Here is a 17,671-nt window from a genome sequence, read left to right as displayed (position 1 = left end):
TAAAAGATGAACATTTCCTGCTAAAAAAAATTTTGGCAAGGATTTCACATTCTCCTTTGTACCCAATTCCAGGTCTTGAGAGACTTTTCTATTATAAGAGGTCTTTTTTTTTTTTCTTTTTAAGTTGCAAAAATCCTTCCTGCTATAGTTGTAACCTGTTTCCTCTTTCCGGCTAACTCCCTTCCTTTTAAAGTTCCTCTCTAATTTATGTATAGGCTCAGGTTGACAAGAAAAAGCCCTTATTTCTCTGTTCACAGGTCAGTTTCCTCACATGCTGTTATTCCAGATTCTCCGTTCAGTCGTGAGCCTTCCTACTGACCGTCTTTGTCATGAAGGTTCCCTGCACATTTGTGGGATGAGAAGTGTGTTCGTGTCCACAACAAAGGGCTGCCAACACAAAGCCCCACCAACAGGGTGTCTTAAAACAACAGAACTGTATCATCTCATCGTTCTGAAGGCCACAAGTCCAAGATCAAGGCATCAGGGGGCCGCTGGTCCTCTGAAGGCCACAAGTCCAAGATCAAGGCATCAGGGGGCCGCTGGTCCTCTGAAGGCCACAAGTCCAAGATCAAGGCATCAGGGGGCCGCTGGTCCTCTGAAACCTGTAGGGAATCTTTCCTGCCTCTTCTAGCTTCCGGCCACGGCTGCATCTCTCCCTTCTCTGCCTCCGTGCACGTGGCCTCCTCCACTGTCTGCCTTCATGTGGCCTTCGTACGAGGACACCAGTCTCACTGGATTATGCCCGCCCCACTCCAGCGTGACCTCATCTTACTGTGTCTGCAATGACCCTATTTTCAAATAAGGCCACATTCTGAGGTCCTGGGGGTCAGGGTTCTAACGTGCTTTTAGAGGGGACACAACCCAACCTGTAACAACATGTGAACAATAGTGAAGCTCAAACCCGGAAGTCCTACGGACGCTGTCGCCTCCCGCGACAGACTGTGGGGTTTTGCCCCTCCCCCCTTTAAAACACTGATCATTAGAAAAGACCAAGTGAGAGCACCGGCATTAATGTTTTCAAGTGTCCTACCGCGGCACGGACGCGTAGTCAGACGCCTCACCTTGGCGTCCCTCCGCTGCATCCTGAGTAAACTAAGTTTTCACAAGGAAACCTAGGCTTTCTGCTCCCAGAGCACAGCATTCTGCTGCCAGAGGCACTCACGCTGCCTGTCCCCAAGGCCATAATGGAGCCACTGGCGGCTGCCACCTGCACTTCTGTCTGTGAGATGCTCTGACGGCAGACCCTTGGCCCCAGTGGCATTTCCTGGGCAAGTGCAGTTGTCTAGGGAAATGAGGACCCCAGCCTGTCACCCCTTGGTTGCCACCCCTTCTAGTGCTTTCTTTTGGTGCCCAGCCACTATTGCTTGATACACTGTGAATCTGTGAGGTCCTGGATATGCAGACCTTGTCTGAATTCTTCTCTTGTTGTGTCAGTTTAGACGGTTGGTTCACCTCCCTGGGCCTCAGTTTCTCCACCTCATAAGATGGGGTTCACTGTGTCTGTTTCATAGAGTTTCCAGTGTGTTACAGAGATGGAATAATAATGTAGGCCCAGATCTTCATAACCAACAAATCTCTGATAACAGTCATAACAGAATCCCTTTAAGCCAGCACGCACAGAGTGCTTGCTCTAGACAGTGGCCAACCCGGGTGCTTCCAGGTGGGTAAGAGACACGCAGAAGCCAGGAGTCGTAACCCAGCGTAGTAAGTAAAACAAGGACCCCAGGGGAGGACTCTCTAGCACAGCCTGCGGGTGCGGGGATTCCATTAGGCTTCCCAGCAACAATAGTGAATCTTGAAGAAGGTGGGAAGGACGTCCAGGCAGTGGCCACAGCGCAGTGGAGGCTGGACGCGCAGTGTCCGCGCAGTGGGCCCAGGAGGACAGGGCGCCGTGATGGAGGAGAACACGGCCTCCTGGCTCTGGGGTCGCACTTCATTCCTGCAGACGCTGGAGCTGTGGCGTGCTGTTTGCTTCGAAACAGATTGCTTTGGTAGTGGGACTGCAGACGGGTTGCCGGGGCGGGGCGGGGGTGGGGGCAGCGTTGAGCCAGGAGTTACTGTATTCCTGCACCAATGGTTACTGATGCGGGGCTGAAAGGAAGGGAGACAGGAACGCTACTTAGAAAGTGTCACAAGTCTGGGTCGTTACACATACGGAATGAAGGAGTGACAGAGTGGCTATTCCTCATCTTCTGGTTCAGGCGGTGGGGTGGCTGGCCGTGCCCTGCACAGGACAATAGAGTTTAACGGAGAGAGCGTTCAGGTTAAAATTCTAGAAAAGGGGGGTCTACTCCTTTCCCAGGCGTGTCATTGATTTTTCTGTGTGAAACTCCAGGATTTTAACAAGTAGCATGTTTGTTGAGCACTTTACAATTTACAGAGCACTTCCTCATACTGGTTTACTGTGCGGAGTTGCCAGTTTTGTAGGTGACAACCTTGTGAGGAAAGTAGACAGGTTTCTCCCCTCCCCCCCTCCCCCGCTCCCCCTTCATCACACAGTGTGGGCTTTCCGGACCTCAGCGCTGACGCGTTTTGGATGGGATCATTCTTGGTGGGGATGTCCTGGGCACTGTGGACATTCATCAGCGTCCCCGGCCTCTGCCCACTAGATGCCAGCAGCATCCTTCCTGTCACCCCCAGTTGTGACAACCCCAAATGTCTCCAGACATTGCCAAATGTCCCCTTGACAAAGTCACCCCCAGTTCTAAAGGCTCGGAGGATTTTGGCAAAGGTGAAGTCATAATCGGAACAGTGGGTAGAAATTTGATTCAAGATGTTTCACTTTCTGACGTACATTCCACGATGCGATGCTTCTTACCACTGTACGTTTTTAGGTATCGCTCCCCGAGCCACAGCTATATCGCATTTGCTCTTTAACAAAGAGGACATTTACGTTCAGCTACATCTGTTCCGTGTCCAGGACTACATCGTTTCATTTCCAGAAGTATTTTATTCATTTTTACAGTCTCTTGTTTGTTCATCACATTTTCATTTCTTCCTTTTATTTCCTTAAAACATGTTAGATTTGATAATTTTCCATTCGACGTCTGCTAAGTCCAGCAGCTGAAGTCCACGCGTCTGATTCTGTAGTCGGTTGTCTTGCTGGCTTTGCCGATACCCCGTGTCCTTGTGAACTGTGCGTTCAGTGGCTGTGAGCTTGTGCTCCTGGTAACTGTGTGCGAGGAATTCTTTGAATCCTGGGTTTAATGTGGATTTCTCTAGAGAGCATTTCTGTGTGTTTCTGCTGGGCACCTGGGCTCAGAACCAGCTGAGACCACTTTAAGTTCTCAACTTGAGTTGTCGTTGTTGTTTTTGGTTACATGGAAAGTGAATTAGGTCCACAGGCCTGTGTCAGGGCTGGCTATGCTCTTTCCCTTCCCTGCCACCCCACCCTGCGTGGCTGGGCATCTGACCTCTGTGGCCCTTGAGGGTTAAATTTGAATCTCCAGGTTGCAACCCTGGACGGCATTCTCGACTCCGCACTGCCCACTTCCATCGTAACTGGTTTGTTGCACAAACCTGGCGTGTGCTTGGATCACCACACACCTTCCACTCTTTGTCGGAAGAGTGGACAGTGAAAGGACCCTGGCAATTTCGATGGCTTTCCTTCCCTTTCTTGAACAAGAGACAACTGCATTCACTTTAGGTTTTAAACTTGATCAGGAAGTTAGTGCTTCCAGTCCTAGGACTGATCAAACTCAGACATTCTCTTTGCCCAGCTTGAATTTCCATCACACTGGAAGCCTGCAGCATCCTTTTCAGGGTCAGAGCGGGAGGAGAGGAGAGATGAAGACGTACTTAGACTGCTCCTGGCCCAGCTGACCCCTTCTCTCATGGTCAGCTGTCTCGTCTTCTTCCGAGGTTGTTGTGGCTGGAGACCCTCCCCCCGTGCCCTCCCTCCCCAGCTGCAGCCCACTTACAGGACAGCGCCTTTCATTTTGGGGGTTACTTAGAATTCTTCCCTCAGCCTTGGGCCTGGTGCCGGGCAGGGCCTCAGGGACCTCCAAACGTGCCCGTCTCCTGCACGGCCACGTCTCATCTGTCGGAGACATTGGTGTATCCTTTTCCCCACAAGCCCTGGGAACGCAGGCCACTCCGTGAGCAGTCCCCCCTGGTGCCTCCCCGGGGCCATGGCCGCCCTGCTCCCCCCTTTAGAAGCCAGGCCCCAGCACATCACAGCTGTCATGGTGGGGCTTGAAATAAAGGAGGGGCATCCCCCCAACCCCGGAAGGTCCTTTGGGTGGAGGGAAGGGAAGGTGGAACGGCACAGATTTTGCCAGTCACCTTGCTGACAAAAGCCTCCCTCCCCTTCCTGCCAGGGCGTCCTGTGTTCTCAGGAAGGGGCAGCTCCAGGGCTTTGGAAGGCTGTCGGTTATCATCCTTGGAATTCTGAAATCATTAACCTCTTGTGTATCGGGGACTTGGTAGGAACTTTACTTTCCGTTCATCAATCATGAAATTCTGTTTGTTCCAAGTTCTCAATAATCCTGTTCTTCCGCAGCTGGGGACCGCGTCCCCTCTGTCTGTCCAGGACCCGCGTCCTTGTCCGCGGCGCTCACCCCAAATGCCGCCTCCTCGGCTTCTCCAGTTAGGATTCGCTCCTCATTTATCTCTGTTCTTGTAGCATTTTCTTACATGTTTCTTTCACATTATGTAAAACCTGCATCCGATTTGCCTATCCACTTTCCTTCTCTAACACACGGCCGTGAACTTCTGGAGGTCAGGAGCCGCGTCATAATCACGTCCGTTTCCCCTGGGCCAAGCACTGGGCCAGGTGCTCAGAGGAGCTTCATAATCGTGTGTTCAACTGAATCGAAAGCACACCAGCCAGTCTGGTCCTCTCTTGGAGGCAGCATTAGCCATGGAATTCAGTCCCAGACCGATCGTGCTTAAGTCGGGGAGAAACCCAAGATGATCAGGTGTCTGCTGAGCTTTTGGTCTTCTCTCCAAGCTTCCCCCCCCCCATCATCTGGGCACCAGCCCAGCCTTTATTAAGCTCACTTTTTCTTTCCCAAAATTTGCTAGGGATCATTTGGACCCAAGTTAAAGTGGGCCCTGATACCTACCCCAGATTTGGTGGTCTGGAGGGTTTGGTGGTAAATGATTGCCAGAGACTTTGATATACCTCTGTTTTACTGGCAGAAGGGCAAACAGACTTGTTCTAGCAATGAAATGAATTTCTTAGTTGAAATATGGAAGCTGCTTTTTCTTTTCTTTTGAGATGTCCAAGTTCAGCAGAGCCATTTTGTAGCACTCAGCTGTGAGGGATTGTGGATGTCCCATAAGACCCTGCCTTCCCAGTCCTGTTACACCAGGTCAAAATGCTCTTTAAAAAAAAAAAAATTATTTATTTACTTATTTGGCTGCACCGGGTCTTCGTTGCAGCATATGGGCTCTTAGTTGCAGCATGCGGGATCTAGTTCCCTGACCAGGGATCAAACCCAGGCCCCTTGCACTGGGAGTGTGGAGTCTTAACCACTGGACCACCAGGGAAGTCTCAAAATGCTCTTGTTGGTAATACACAAGCCTGCCCCAAGGCTATTGCTCTGTGCAGGGTGCCCCTGAGCTAGCATCACTGACAAACCATACTCCTGTCTCTGACTAGTTGTACCATCTACCCACAGCCGGCTTCTTCCTCATTCTCGGAGCAGGTGACCAGCCCGATGTCTGATGTCCGTCAGCTGCTGTCTTTTCCAGAGAAGCAACGTGGCACAGCCCTGGCGTGTCTTTGTTTGCTTAGAGCTGGGATACCTGAGTGGTGGTGGCGGGAGACCCAGGGTGGTAGGAAGCTCATTCCCAGCGTGGGGATAGTGGCCCTCCAGCAGAAGAATCCTTGTGGGAAGCAGGAACCGGTTTGGGGCATATTTTCATCTTAGGGATGCACGGTGGGAACACAGAACATGCAAGTGTGCTGAAGCTCATCAGTTAAGGAAGTGGCAGTGCCAGCATCGTGATGCTAAACTGCACTCTTACCACCACTGAACCCCAGGGAGACTTATCTGACCTCACCTCTTGACCCAGATGCAGCACGAACTGACCAGTTCTTATCTGGGAGCATCCGCTGCCTTTACACACTTCAGCAAAGATAGCCTGACACAAGTATTAATGCGACCTTTGATTAAGCCGAGGGATGATATGACATGTAGATTTTTCACAATCTGCCTAGCAAAGCGGTACTTGGCACACAGCAGCGGGTGCAAGAATGCTTCTGGACTTTTCAGGGGCTGGTGGCAGTATGCTAATGAGATTGTTTGGCCCTGTTTTAAACATAAAAATACGTGGACAGTGCACAAGAGGAAAACAAAAGGCTGCACAGAGTCCTAAGCTCACAAATCTGGAACTGCCTACAGCCCTCTGGTGAGCATTTCTAGGAAAAAAAGAAAAACAAAGGGTGTTCCCCTTTAAGGCAAATCCCCTGCAGCCCTGCAGCTGGTTTCTGAGAGCCCTGACTCAGGACACTCTGTGTTTAGGCCCTGATAAGTCATCCGTTTGGATAATTTTCTATACATGGAGTCGGAGGTCATGGAGAACGGATGTGTCTTTGTTCTCCAAACACTGCCCTGGGAGGCTTCCCCAGCTGGCTGCCGGCGTCCCGGGCTGTGTGGGGATCCTTTCATCACCCGGGCAAGGACTGGCGGACCCCCAGGCCGGGCGCCTGGGCCGCGGGGACGGGCTCAAGAAGAGGGCCGCAGGGGCCAAGGGGCGAGGAGAGGTGCAGAGCGCACGTGTGCAGGCTCATGGTGCACCCCTCCACCCTTTTGTTCCAGGTTCTAGAAGTGTTTGCTAATCAGCAATTAAAGTTTTGTACGGCACAGAAGAGCATGATTCCAAAGTCTGTATATGGGTGCTTTAAGAAAAGAAAACATGACACCCCAAGCTAGAAAAAAGCCCAACAGGCCAACGAAGTAGAACAGAGAGCAAGCGACAGGCGCAGCTGAGCTGCCTCAGCGCCCTCCCCGCGCGGCGCAGCAGTCCTCCTCGGGCTCATCAGGCATGCGCCTCCGAGGGCGCTGATTGGCGGAGGGGGCGGTGGGCGGGGCAGAGCCGCAGAGAGCGAGTACTTGGAGGCGGGGGTGGAGGGGGTGGGGTGGGGAGGAGAAGTGAGAGCCTGGGGCTGTAGGGCGGTGGGCGCTGATTGGTGGTAGTGGCTGAGAAGGAGGAGGTGGGCGTGGCTGGGCGCGCCGGCGGGCTCTGATTGGCGGTAGTGGCGGGGGCCGGCTCCTCCCTAGGCCTGAGGAGGAGGAGGAGGAGGAGGAGGGGGAGAGGGAGGGGGAGGGAGAGCCTGGGGCGGCGGACTCTGATTGGCGGTAGTGGCGGAGGGCCGGGCGGGGCGGCAGGTGCTGATTGGCAGTAGTGGCTGGGGGCGGGGCGGGGCGGGGCTGCCCGGGGCTGGTCCTCGCAGGCAGGAGGAGGAGGAGGGAGCGCTGGGCCCCCGGCCGCCGTGGCCGGCTCGGCCTGCCCTTTGTGCCCGCAGCCCGCGCCCCGTGCCGATGGCCGCTGCGCCGGGCTTCCCGACCGCTCGCGCCCGCAGACGGACCTAACCCCGCGCGCCTGGGATGCGCCGGGGATGCGCGTCCTCCGGCCCTGCTGCTCCTCGCGGCTGGGCGCCGGGCGATGGAGCTGAGCATGAAGAAGTTCACCGTGCGCAGGTTCTTCTCCGTGTACCTGCGCAAGAAGTCGCGCTCCAAGAGCTCCAGTCTTAGCCGACTCGAGGTAAATGCCCTAGCCTCTGAGCGCGCAGGTACCCAGGTCCCCGCCGCGCCCTGGAGGATGCTGCGGGTCTTGGGGCCATACATCCCGAGCCCTTTCCTATTGTCACATGCACGGTCACCCTGAGATCCATGTCAGGGAGTTAAAGTTGAAAGCTGGTCCGGTTTTCCTAAAACCGAACGTTATTGTTGGGACTTACTGATAACTGGACCGGTCCTCGGGTCCTCAACAGGGACTAAACTTTGCCCCCATTGAATTTCTAACTAATTTTGTTACACGCTCTGCGCAGGGTTTGGGGTAGTCACCCTGGGTGCCCACAGGGGTGCTCCGGGTGGGGAGGGCTTTTCAGCCCGTGTCGCTCGCTGTGGCACCTCAGAAGTCCCAAGTACAGAACCTGCCTAGCCCCACCCTAGGCTGGTGTTGATCGGGTTTATTTTGCCTTGACCCAGAGCCACACAAATACTACCATGTAGTGTAGATTATTCGTGTATTTGAAATCAGTGTAGAATTGACAAAAAGGGATTTTTTTTTTTTTTTAAAAAAGGCAGCAACACAATTTACTTGGATCAGTCTGAAACGGTGCTCAGTAGTAAAGTGCCTGATGCAATATCTCTGCAGCTCGGGGTTTGATATAGATTCGTCCCGAAAGCCAGAGGACCCTGAAAATAGTGTCCTTTTCTCGGGTCCTGCATCATGTCATGTTCAGGTTTCCAAGTCATCTGTGGACGGTTCTCTAATGTGTTTTGTATTTCACAAATCACATCTTATTCTCTTCATCCCAGTGTCCAGAGTACATGGTTGAATCTATAGATGACCTAACTGTGAAGCATGTTTAAGTAAAAAAAAAAAAAGAAAAAGACATTGTGGGGTTTGGGGGGAGGGGGTGGGAGGTGATGACACAGCCTAGAGATTTCTTTTGACATTGCTCTCGCCTGTGCCACAAGGCTGGCACCTATGGAGGTTTTGATGTGTTTTTTTCTAACGAAGTCAAATCAATTGGAACAATGTCACATTTTTCATCTTGAGTTTCTTTGTCCTGGCTGCCATGATATTAGATACAGGCATGGGTTCTGCAACAATTAAGAGGGCTTTAGGGAAAGCTCAGGAATAGACATGAAAGCAACAGGGAATTACTTGTTTAAAAAGTTTCTGTTATGATATCACTAAATCAGAATTTTAAGAACTAGGTTAGGTTTCTGAGGGTAAAACATATCTTTCAAACAAATACAACTATTCATTAAATTGTGGAGGAGGGCTTGCTTTAAACCTCATGCTGACAGAGATGAAGCATAAGTTCATTGAGATAAGTCATTTTCCTGGGTCTCAGGCACTCAAAAAACGAAAGTGGACAAGAATAGAAACTCAGGAAGTATTCACCTTTATCCCTAGTATGTCTTTATTCATCGGAATGCCAAGTTTATTATTCAGCGCCTTGTCTCCTTCCATTTATTGTCCTTGTCAAGGCGAGGCAGTAAAGTCCCGGAGTCGTTTAAGAAGAGGGGCATAAACACTGGCAAAGCCGTGGAGTCAGGAGTCCTCTCGGCACGATATACTCACCTCTGGTGTTCTGGTTCGGCAAGGAGAACCAGGTTGTGGAAGTGCCTCAAAAAATATATATAATAGGAACCAAGTGTTGCTTAGAAACAATGTTGCTTCAATGTGAAAATAAAATTTCTGTATACAAAATAAAACTATAAATAAACCATCAGCTATGCAGAAGGTCAAGCCGACGAGGAAGAAATGTAGTCTGTCAGCATGTGGTCAGTGAGCACTTGTCTGACCCAGGTGCTTGTGCTGGGGGCTGGACAGAAGGTCTGATAAAGATGCCCAGCACTGATAACAGTGCTCTGTTCTTTGCAGATGCTCTCAGCAGCTGCTTGCAGTTGATACTTGTGAAAATCCAGGTAGACATGTGTTACTCTCCTCATTCTACTGCTAGGGAGGAAAAACCCTGAGAACAAAACCTGAGAATCATGCTGAAAACCGAACAACTAATTCACTCTGCAAGTGTTTACTGAGAACCTCCTATGTGTGCAGCTCTTTTCTGGGCATTGTAGGTCCAAAAAATATAAGACGGAGCAGCGCTGGCCTCATGGTGCCCCCACCTAGTGGGGGATCGAATCAGTGACTGACTGACCAGTGCTTCAGTCCAGTAAATTCCATGTTCCTGCCCGGCTACCTTCCATCATTTCCCAAAGAAGCCTGTCTATTCGTTTGTATAGTCAGAGCAGATTATAGACCAAGAAGAACTCACCAAACATTGTGAAAATTAGGAGGCAGGTTTGTCAATAATTTGAGGTTGAGAAGTAGGACATATAAAGTACTTAACAGGGATATGTATGTAGTCCTCTGTTTGGACTAATGAAAAAGATAACTCATTTTGTAAAAAGAATCGTGGTTATTTTTAAACTCTTTCTGTGAAATTTATATTTTAAAATATACACAGAGACTTTGAAAATTTTTGTTTTCTTTACATTCAAAATCTAGTGATATAAACAGGAAAGTAATAGTACTTACTTTAAGGTTGAAACAGTATCATCTTTGTCAAAAAGGCTTCTGGGGAGAGGCCTAGTGTTTCACACTCGCTTTCAAATTTGACTTGACTCTCCGATCTAGAACTCAGCATTTGGTCAACTCTAACCACCAGAGAAGCCAGGTTGTTTGATCAGATTTGGAATCAGTTTATGAATTACAGCTTAAATGTTTTTACAGTGTATCAGCATTGCAGCAGCTGAGACGGCTAGATCTTGGACTCTGACAAGGATGATTCTGGGGGTTTCTAAAGGCAACTTGGATGTCCTGCACAGATTTCTATGCGCATGGCCTAGAATGGTTTCAGGGCTCAGCGTCGGCCAGACCCTCACTCCCGAGAAAGCTCTGATATCAGGTCATTGACAACATTGCCTGAGAGCCATAGTACCTCTAGAAGGTGTAACCATTGCCTCATCTAACTGTCCATTTCATTCATAGATGAGAAAATGGGGCCCAGGGAAGCAAAATGACTTGCTTATGCTCCTAAAATGTTTGACAGGGAGTTCGTTACTCTAAGAGCATGTACTGTTTATTATTAATTTTAGCCATTTCAGGTTGCGTGGTTATTGGCGTTTACCAAGTATTAGATGATGCCTGAATGAAGGCTGTTACAAGCTTTAAAAGAAAACGACTCTAGGGGCTATTTTGGAATGTGCTTCGTAACCTAAAGTTACTCTAGAAAACCTTTCCTGGAAGTTAGAAAGTTCCAGGTGAATTGGGGCTTTGCATCAGGTTTACTGAAATTGGATTCTCACTTTTACCTCTCACAGCAGGGCAGTTCCTTAAGCTCCCTAAGCCTCAGTTTTCTCCACTGTGAAATGGGGATGGTAGTAGTTCCTGCCTCTCGGGGTTAGTATGAGGGGTCTGAGCCACCATATGTAAAGGCTTAATGCGGAGTCTGGGTGATAAAATCAATAATCAATCATTGTTGGCTATGGATATTGATAAAATATTTCCCGGGTTCATTGATATTTTTCATGTTGTTCAGCGTCTGCTGGTTCTGTCTGAAGCTGAGGTTGCCCCTACGGCCTGCGGAGCCCATGGCTCGTGCTGTCTCCCAGCCTGGTAATTAATTAATCGTTGAGGCGCCCTTGCTGAGTGCCTTGGGGAAGAATAGGCAGAGATCAATTGTCCCAGGCTGGATTCCAGCCTGTTTCATTCGATAGGACTGGCCCCATTTGCTAAGATGACAGCCCCAGTCCGTCATCTGGCTGGGATGGTGATAGTCCTTTTCCTTATCTTGCCTGTCACCCTGGGATCCGAGAATGCATTACAGTGCAGGTCCTGGAGCCGCGGCACCCAGAGCTCAGGCTGCTTCTAGAGTCAGGACCTGCCCCAGCGTCAATGTCCTGACTTCGCAGAGCTTTGGGAAGGAAGCCCGCCTACTCATCCTTCAGTAGCCCGGGAAAACCTCCAAAGTGTGAGCCAACTCCAGAGCCTAGCCTTGGGGCTGGGGAAGGTTGAGAGAGGTTGGCCAGGAAAGGCTTGGGAGGAAATACTGGGTTTCAGTTAGTGAAAAATGATATTGTTTACTCGGGGTAAGATTTATCTACCAGCCTGCTAACCGCATCAGTACTCCGTGCCGGTTCATTTATCTACCAGCCTGCTAACCGCATCAGTACTCCGTGCCGGTTCATTTATCTACCAGCCTGCTAACCGCATCAGTACTCCGTGCCGGTTCATTTATCTACCAGCCTGCTAACCACATCAGTACTCCGTGCCGGTTCATTTATCTACCAGCCTGCTAACCGCATCAGTACTCTGTGTCGGTTCATTTATCTACCAGCCTGCTAACCGCATCAGTACTCAGTGTCGGTTCATTTATCTACCAGCCTGCTAACCGCATCAGTACTCCGTGTCAGTTCATTTATCTACCAGCCTGCTAACCGTATCAGTACTCCGTGTCGGTTCATTTATCTACCAGCCTGCTAACCGTATCAGTACTCAGTGTCGGTTCATTTAGGGAACGCTTATTTTGCTTGAGGTTATCACCAAAGACGGGAAGTTGGTTCTCTTTGTTTACCTATCATTTCATCTGGTTTTGACATTTTTACTGAAAGACAGTTGCGGGTGAGTGAGAAGGATAAAAGACAAGTCCTCTCTCTGGGGTATTGATAGTGGTAAACTGTTGAGTGGAGAAGAATTTCATCTATTACTTAGCTCAATTATCTACACACTCAGACTTTTTAGTGTATACCATGTGCATTGTGCAAAGCAGTTGAGATATAAAGGTCTGATCCCTGCCCTCAGTGAACTTAACATCTAGTGAGAGAGAGAGGCAGACACGTAAATGGAAGCCCGCTATGTAGGGTGTAAGTCCTGTGAAATTATTGGCATCATTGGAGTTCAGTGGTCTGCTTACATCAGTTGTCAATCTGTTCCGATTTCCAACGCTCACAGATAATCAGGCATTATCTGTGTGAACATGTGCACACATGAGTATATTTTAATTGCTTACCCCTTTTTAAAGGAAGCATGGTATCCTAATAAATTAAATGTTAAGGGACTCTTAGCAAATAGAGCCGTGTTGGCTCCGGTCATGAAAAAAAGAAAAAGAAAGAAAACTTCCTGGAAAGTTAAACATTCAAGCTTATTCTTGGTCCTTCACTGGTAACTTCTTGATATTGGGAGGTTTCCAGGAAAACCATTTCTAATTAAAAATAATTTACAGGTAATTTCAGTAAATGCACCCAAAGAAATTCTGTGTTAATCCTGATTTTGCTGGGCTTTTGGATAGCAATAACAGCACCAAAAAGTCAGAGAAGACCACGAGAAATAGTCCATTTTAGTGAATACTTAACTTGCTTATTGTTTTGCCTATTTATGCTTTGTTCTGTTTTGAAGACACTAGACTTAATTCCTTATTGGTGGTCTGCCTTATCTTTGCAATTTCATTACATACTTTTCTCTCCTTAACATCCAAGAAAACTCCCCAAAGTACTGTTTCTTATTTAAAAATATGTGAAAAGACAACCCAAAATATTACTCCACCCCCCCTTTTTTTTTTCGCGGTATGCGGGCCTCTCACCGCTGTGGCCTCTCCCGTTGCGGAGCACAGGCTCCGGACGCGCAGGCTCAGCGGCCATGGCTCACGGGGGCAGCCGCTCCGCGGCATGTGGGATCCTCCCAGACCGGGGCACGAACCCGTGTCCCCTGCATCGGCAGGCGGACTCCCAACAACTGGGCCACCAGGGAAGCCCATACTTTTTTTTAAAAAATATTTTATTCAAGTATAGTTGATTTACATTGTTGTGTTAATTTCTGCTGTACAGCAAAGTGATTCAGTTATACACATATATACATTCTTTTTCATGTTCTTTTCCATTATGGTTTATCCCAGGATATTGAATATAGTTCCCTGTGCTCTACAGTTGGACTTCGTTGTTTATCCATTCTATATATAATCGTTTGCATCTGCTAATCGCAAACTCCCAATCCATCCCTCCCTCACCCCTTCCCCCTTGGCAACCACAAGTCTGTTCTCTCTGTCTGTGAGTCTGTTTCATAGATTCACCCTTTTTTCTCTCCACCTCTTTGACCTATTCATTCTGAGAGTCTTCCACCACACACCCCGATGCAGCAAAGACTCTTTATGTATATTTTTCATGCATTCCGAAGCACAGGAATAAACTGAAATCACACTGAGTGAAAACTGGAATATCTGATGTCCACATCATCTGACTTGCTGCTTACCCAGGATTTCGCTCTGTTTCTTGCATGCTGGGTGGGCGATTTCCTAGATGTGTCAAGTTTATAAGTGGGTAGGAGGCGTCGGAACCCTGAGGCAGGGAGAGAGCAGGGACTTGGGCAGGAGGTGAAGAGTGAGCCTGTGAGCCGGGGATCAGTCAGTGCAGGGCTCCAGTGGGGAGCGCTCCTTCCAAATGGAGGGAGACTGGGGGTGAGCTTGTTCTGTATGAAATCCAGTTGGTAACGAGCAGTTTAGCCAGAAATGCTCTTCATCTTTGGTCCAAGCTTCTGTGCTTGTTAAGTAAGTGAAGCCGGTGCAGCACTAAAAGCATTCTCTAGAATGCTCTGCCTTTATTTCCGATGACGCTGGGTTCTGTTGTGTTGTATTTTTCCCCCAGCGTCATATGTTTGCTGATATATTTTCACTGGTAAAAGCTATTAAATTAAACTCAAGTAGGAATTATCAACAAATAGTCCGTTAAGCTACAGTGTGATTTAATCAAGCAAATGGCTCAGACACAAATGTATTCAGTATAAAATATCGTTCATCGTATCTGATTTGCAGCTGTGTAGGAAGCCTTTCCTGCTGATGCGTTGGCTAAGGAGACGTAATGGCGGTGCAGCTATGCTTAAACCTGGGAACCTGCCCCCCGGGCTATGGGGGTGACTGCAGTGGCCGCATCACCATGGTTGATCACCAGGTGGGCAAGAGCCAGTGTTTGGAACCACCGAGATGTGCACTGACAAAGCTCTCCTCCCTCAAACTTTAGCCCGGCTCCCCGGCCCCTCTTCTCACCTCGGCCGGACCTTGGGCTTCTCTGTCATCCTTGCTGGGCCTGCACAACCCGGTTTAGCAAGAATTCTGCTGAGTTGATTTAGAGAGCACCCCGATCCATCCTCGGCCTTTCATCACCCTCTATATCTGGTCCAGTTCCCCATCCCCACATCCCCAGGTGCGATGAGATGACCCTGACCTGCCTTCAGCTCAGTTTAGAAGGAACTGCCCTACTCCACCGCCCCGCACCTGCCCCTTGCTGCAGATCCCCACATGTCCTTCTTGTGTGGGGTCCGAGCTCCATCTCTTACCCCTGCGGCAAGCCCCGCTGCAGTGGTCCCTTGAATAAAGTCTTCCTCACCATCTTTAACAAGTGCCAGAATAATTTTTCTCGAGCAGTACCTATTATTAGTAGTAATTTGCATGTGTTCCTGGAGATCTCTTAACGGGGGTCCCAGGAACACTACTGATCAGAGAGCCCTACTTGATTCCGACCAGCAAACACTCAGCAGCCTATCTTTCTCCACGAGCTTTGGTTTGCAAAGGTCCCTAGGGTCTGCAGGCCGCCCTCCCCCTAAGAGCCCCAAGATTCTGTCCCCGTGGGCCAGGCAGAGGTGCTTTCCCCCTCGCCCTGCATTGGGCCCCCTTCCCCGGCCCAGGGCTCCCACGCTCCCTCCACTGGATGTGCCCGGATCTGCCCTTCTCCTGGCCCTGGGCACTTCCCTCTTCTGCTGTCAGCCCCACCAGGCCACTCCATGCTTTTGAGCTCCTGTCTCCTCAGCTACAAAACAGGGATTGCCCCGTGATAATGCTGTGTCCTCAGGTTATTAAATGCTTAGAAGGTGAAATGCGCCTGGTCAGGGAAGAGTTCGCCCTTGGCATTCTGTGATGTCACACAAATAAGCTGGCTTTGATTGGACCCCGTCTGGAAAGGGGTTTGTACTACGTTATGGGGGAAGAAGGCTTTTCCTCCTCTGCCAGCCTCCTCGCCCTCATGCTTCGGAGGACTCATCTGTTTCAAGTTAGTACTGTCACCACGGAGCTAGCTTTCCTAGGTTGTAGCTACGCTGAGCTTCCTGGGAGTGACGCTCTCATCCATGTTGCTGTCACTTTAAACATAATTCATGGAAACAGCAGCTCTTGTAAAGCAGAGAGGTTCATGCTGTTCCTCGTGTCAGCCCTGTAGCCAGGGGCTGAGGAACTGGTAGAAATGACCTGGCTTCTTAGGGAGAAGAACTGCTTTTTCTTTTGGCTGGTCTACTCTCCTACGTTAAATTAATAAGATTCAAAAACACAAATCAGAGGAGTGTTTACTTTGTTGGCCTGCATGTTTCCTCCTGTTGCCCAAGAAAAGAAGGTTCTGAATAAGACTGAAAAGTTCTGAAAAATCTGCCTCACACGCTGGGGTGATTTGTGTGCCGTATCATCAGTCTTGGGGTTTTCGGGTGGATATTAGCCAGACCTCGAGTCCGGGACCTCTCTGACGTGTCTGTGCAGTCAACATAGGCCGTGACATTCTTTGAGTCAGGACACCCAGGCCACACCAGGCTGCCCGAGGTGGCTTATACTCCTTAAAACGTGCGGTCAGATCTTTAAGGAAAAGGGATGGAGGGATTTACTTTGAAAGACTCTCTTTTGGAATGCCTACGGTGGAAATGCTCTAGTGACTACCTAGGAAATCGCTCATTCAGGTCCCAATTTTAACACTTTTGGCCCAGGATAATTGCAAACTTTCCACGGCTAAGGAAAGTTAGTTATATTATCTAATATAATATTATATTAGATATAATATTAACCTCCAAATATATATTTAACGTGCAAAATATAGTGTGGACAATCAAAATATAGTGTGGACTTTCTAAGAATGAAAAATTAAGAAAGCTTCTTATTCTGAAAAGTGAGTAGAACGCAGATCGGAGAAGGTGCTCTGGAGAGCCTTGGCGGGAGGGAGGCTGGGGGTGCAGGTGGGGGGCAGCGGCAGAGAGGAGCTGCAAGAGCTGGGCGGCTGGGCGGGCTCTGTGTGCCCCGAGACCCCGAAGCTGAGCGTGCAAGGGGGCCACAGGGGACAGACACCCTTGCCTTTTGACTTGCTACAGTGACACTGTTTGGTTGACTTTGAGGAGTGTTTACTTTGTTGGCCTGCATGTTTGAAGATAAAGTAAAAAAAAAAAAACAACAGAAAAACCAGAAAGGAGCACTTCCTTTTAGATCACCTTCGGCTTCTTGCATCCTGCTTAGTTTGTAATCAGGTTAGGGAACAGGGCAGACGGGCTGCTGGAACAAGGTAGCGATTACTGCTCCCTGCCTTCACCCCAGAAAACCCCAAGAAGCAGTGTGAGGTTGGGCGTGACTTTTGTATTTCTAGATCTCAGCAAAAAAGAGAAGGCGTGAATTTTTTTTATGTATACTTATATTCTTAATAGGATTCCCCTTCTTCATTCTCTCTCTTTTTTTAAAAAATAAATTTATTTATATATTTATTTACTTTTTGGCTGTGTTGTCTTCGTTGCTGCGCGCGGGCTTTCTCTAGTTGCATTGAGTGGGGGCTACTCTTCGTTGCGGTGCGCAGGCTTCTTGTTGAGGTGGCTTCTCTTGCTGCGGAGCACGGGCTCTAGGCGCGCGGGCTTCAGTAGTTGTGGCACGTGAGCTCAGTAGTTGTGGCTCGTGGGCTCAGTAGTTGTGGCTCATGGGCTCTAGAGTGCAGGCTCAGTAGTTGTGGCGCACGGGCTCAGTAGTTGCGGCACGTGGGCTCTAGAGCGCAGGCTCAGTAGTTGTGGTGCACGGGCTTAGTTGCTCCACGGCATGTGTGATCTCCCCAGACCAGGGCTCGAACCCGTGTCCCCTGCTTGGGCAGGCAGATTCTTAACCACTGCGCCACCAGGGAAGCCCCTGAAGGCATGAGTTTTGATGTGTGACTCAATTAAGACTTTGCAGAATCCACCCCGACAGAGATGTGAATAAACATGT

General features: G+C 49.4%; 1 protein-coding gene across 3 annotated transcripts in view; it reads left to right on the top strand.

Annotated features, from left to right (window-relative positions):
• The window catches only part of RPS6KA2 (ribosomal protein S6 kinase A2), a 351,085-nt gene that overhangs the window by 183,852 nt on the left and 149,562 nt on the right, over positions 1–17,671 (top strand). The window contains exon 1 of one of the 3 annotated variants that reach the window (XM_030852958.2): positions 7,416–7,713. The exons of the other annotated variants lie outside the window; for them this stretch is intronic. Coding sequence (XP_030708818.1) covers positions 7,615–7,713 — 99 coding nt within the window. The 5' untranslated portion in view covers positions 7,416–7,614. Of the gene's footprint in view, positions 1–7,415; positions 7,714–17,671 lie in introns of those variants that run through there. 3 annotated transcript variants of the gene reach the window in all.

The sequence above is a fragment of the Globicephala melas genome, chromosome 14 (assembly GCF_963455315.2).
Source record: "Globicephala melas chromosome 14, mGloMel1.2, whole genome shotgun sequence".
Taxonomy (NCBI): Eukaryota; Metazoa; Chordata; class Mammalia; order Artiodactyla; family Delphinidae; genus Globicephala; species Globicephala melas.
Note: the sequence above shows the minus strand (reverse complement) of the source record. Positions and strands in the feature narration are given on the sequence as shown.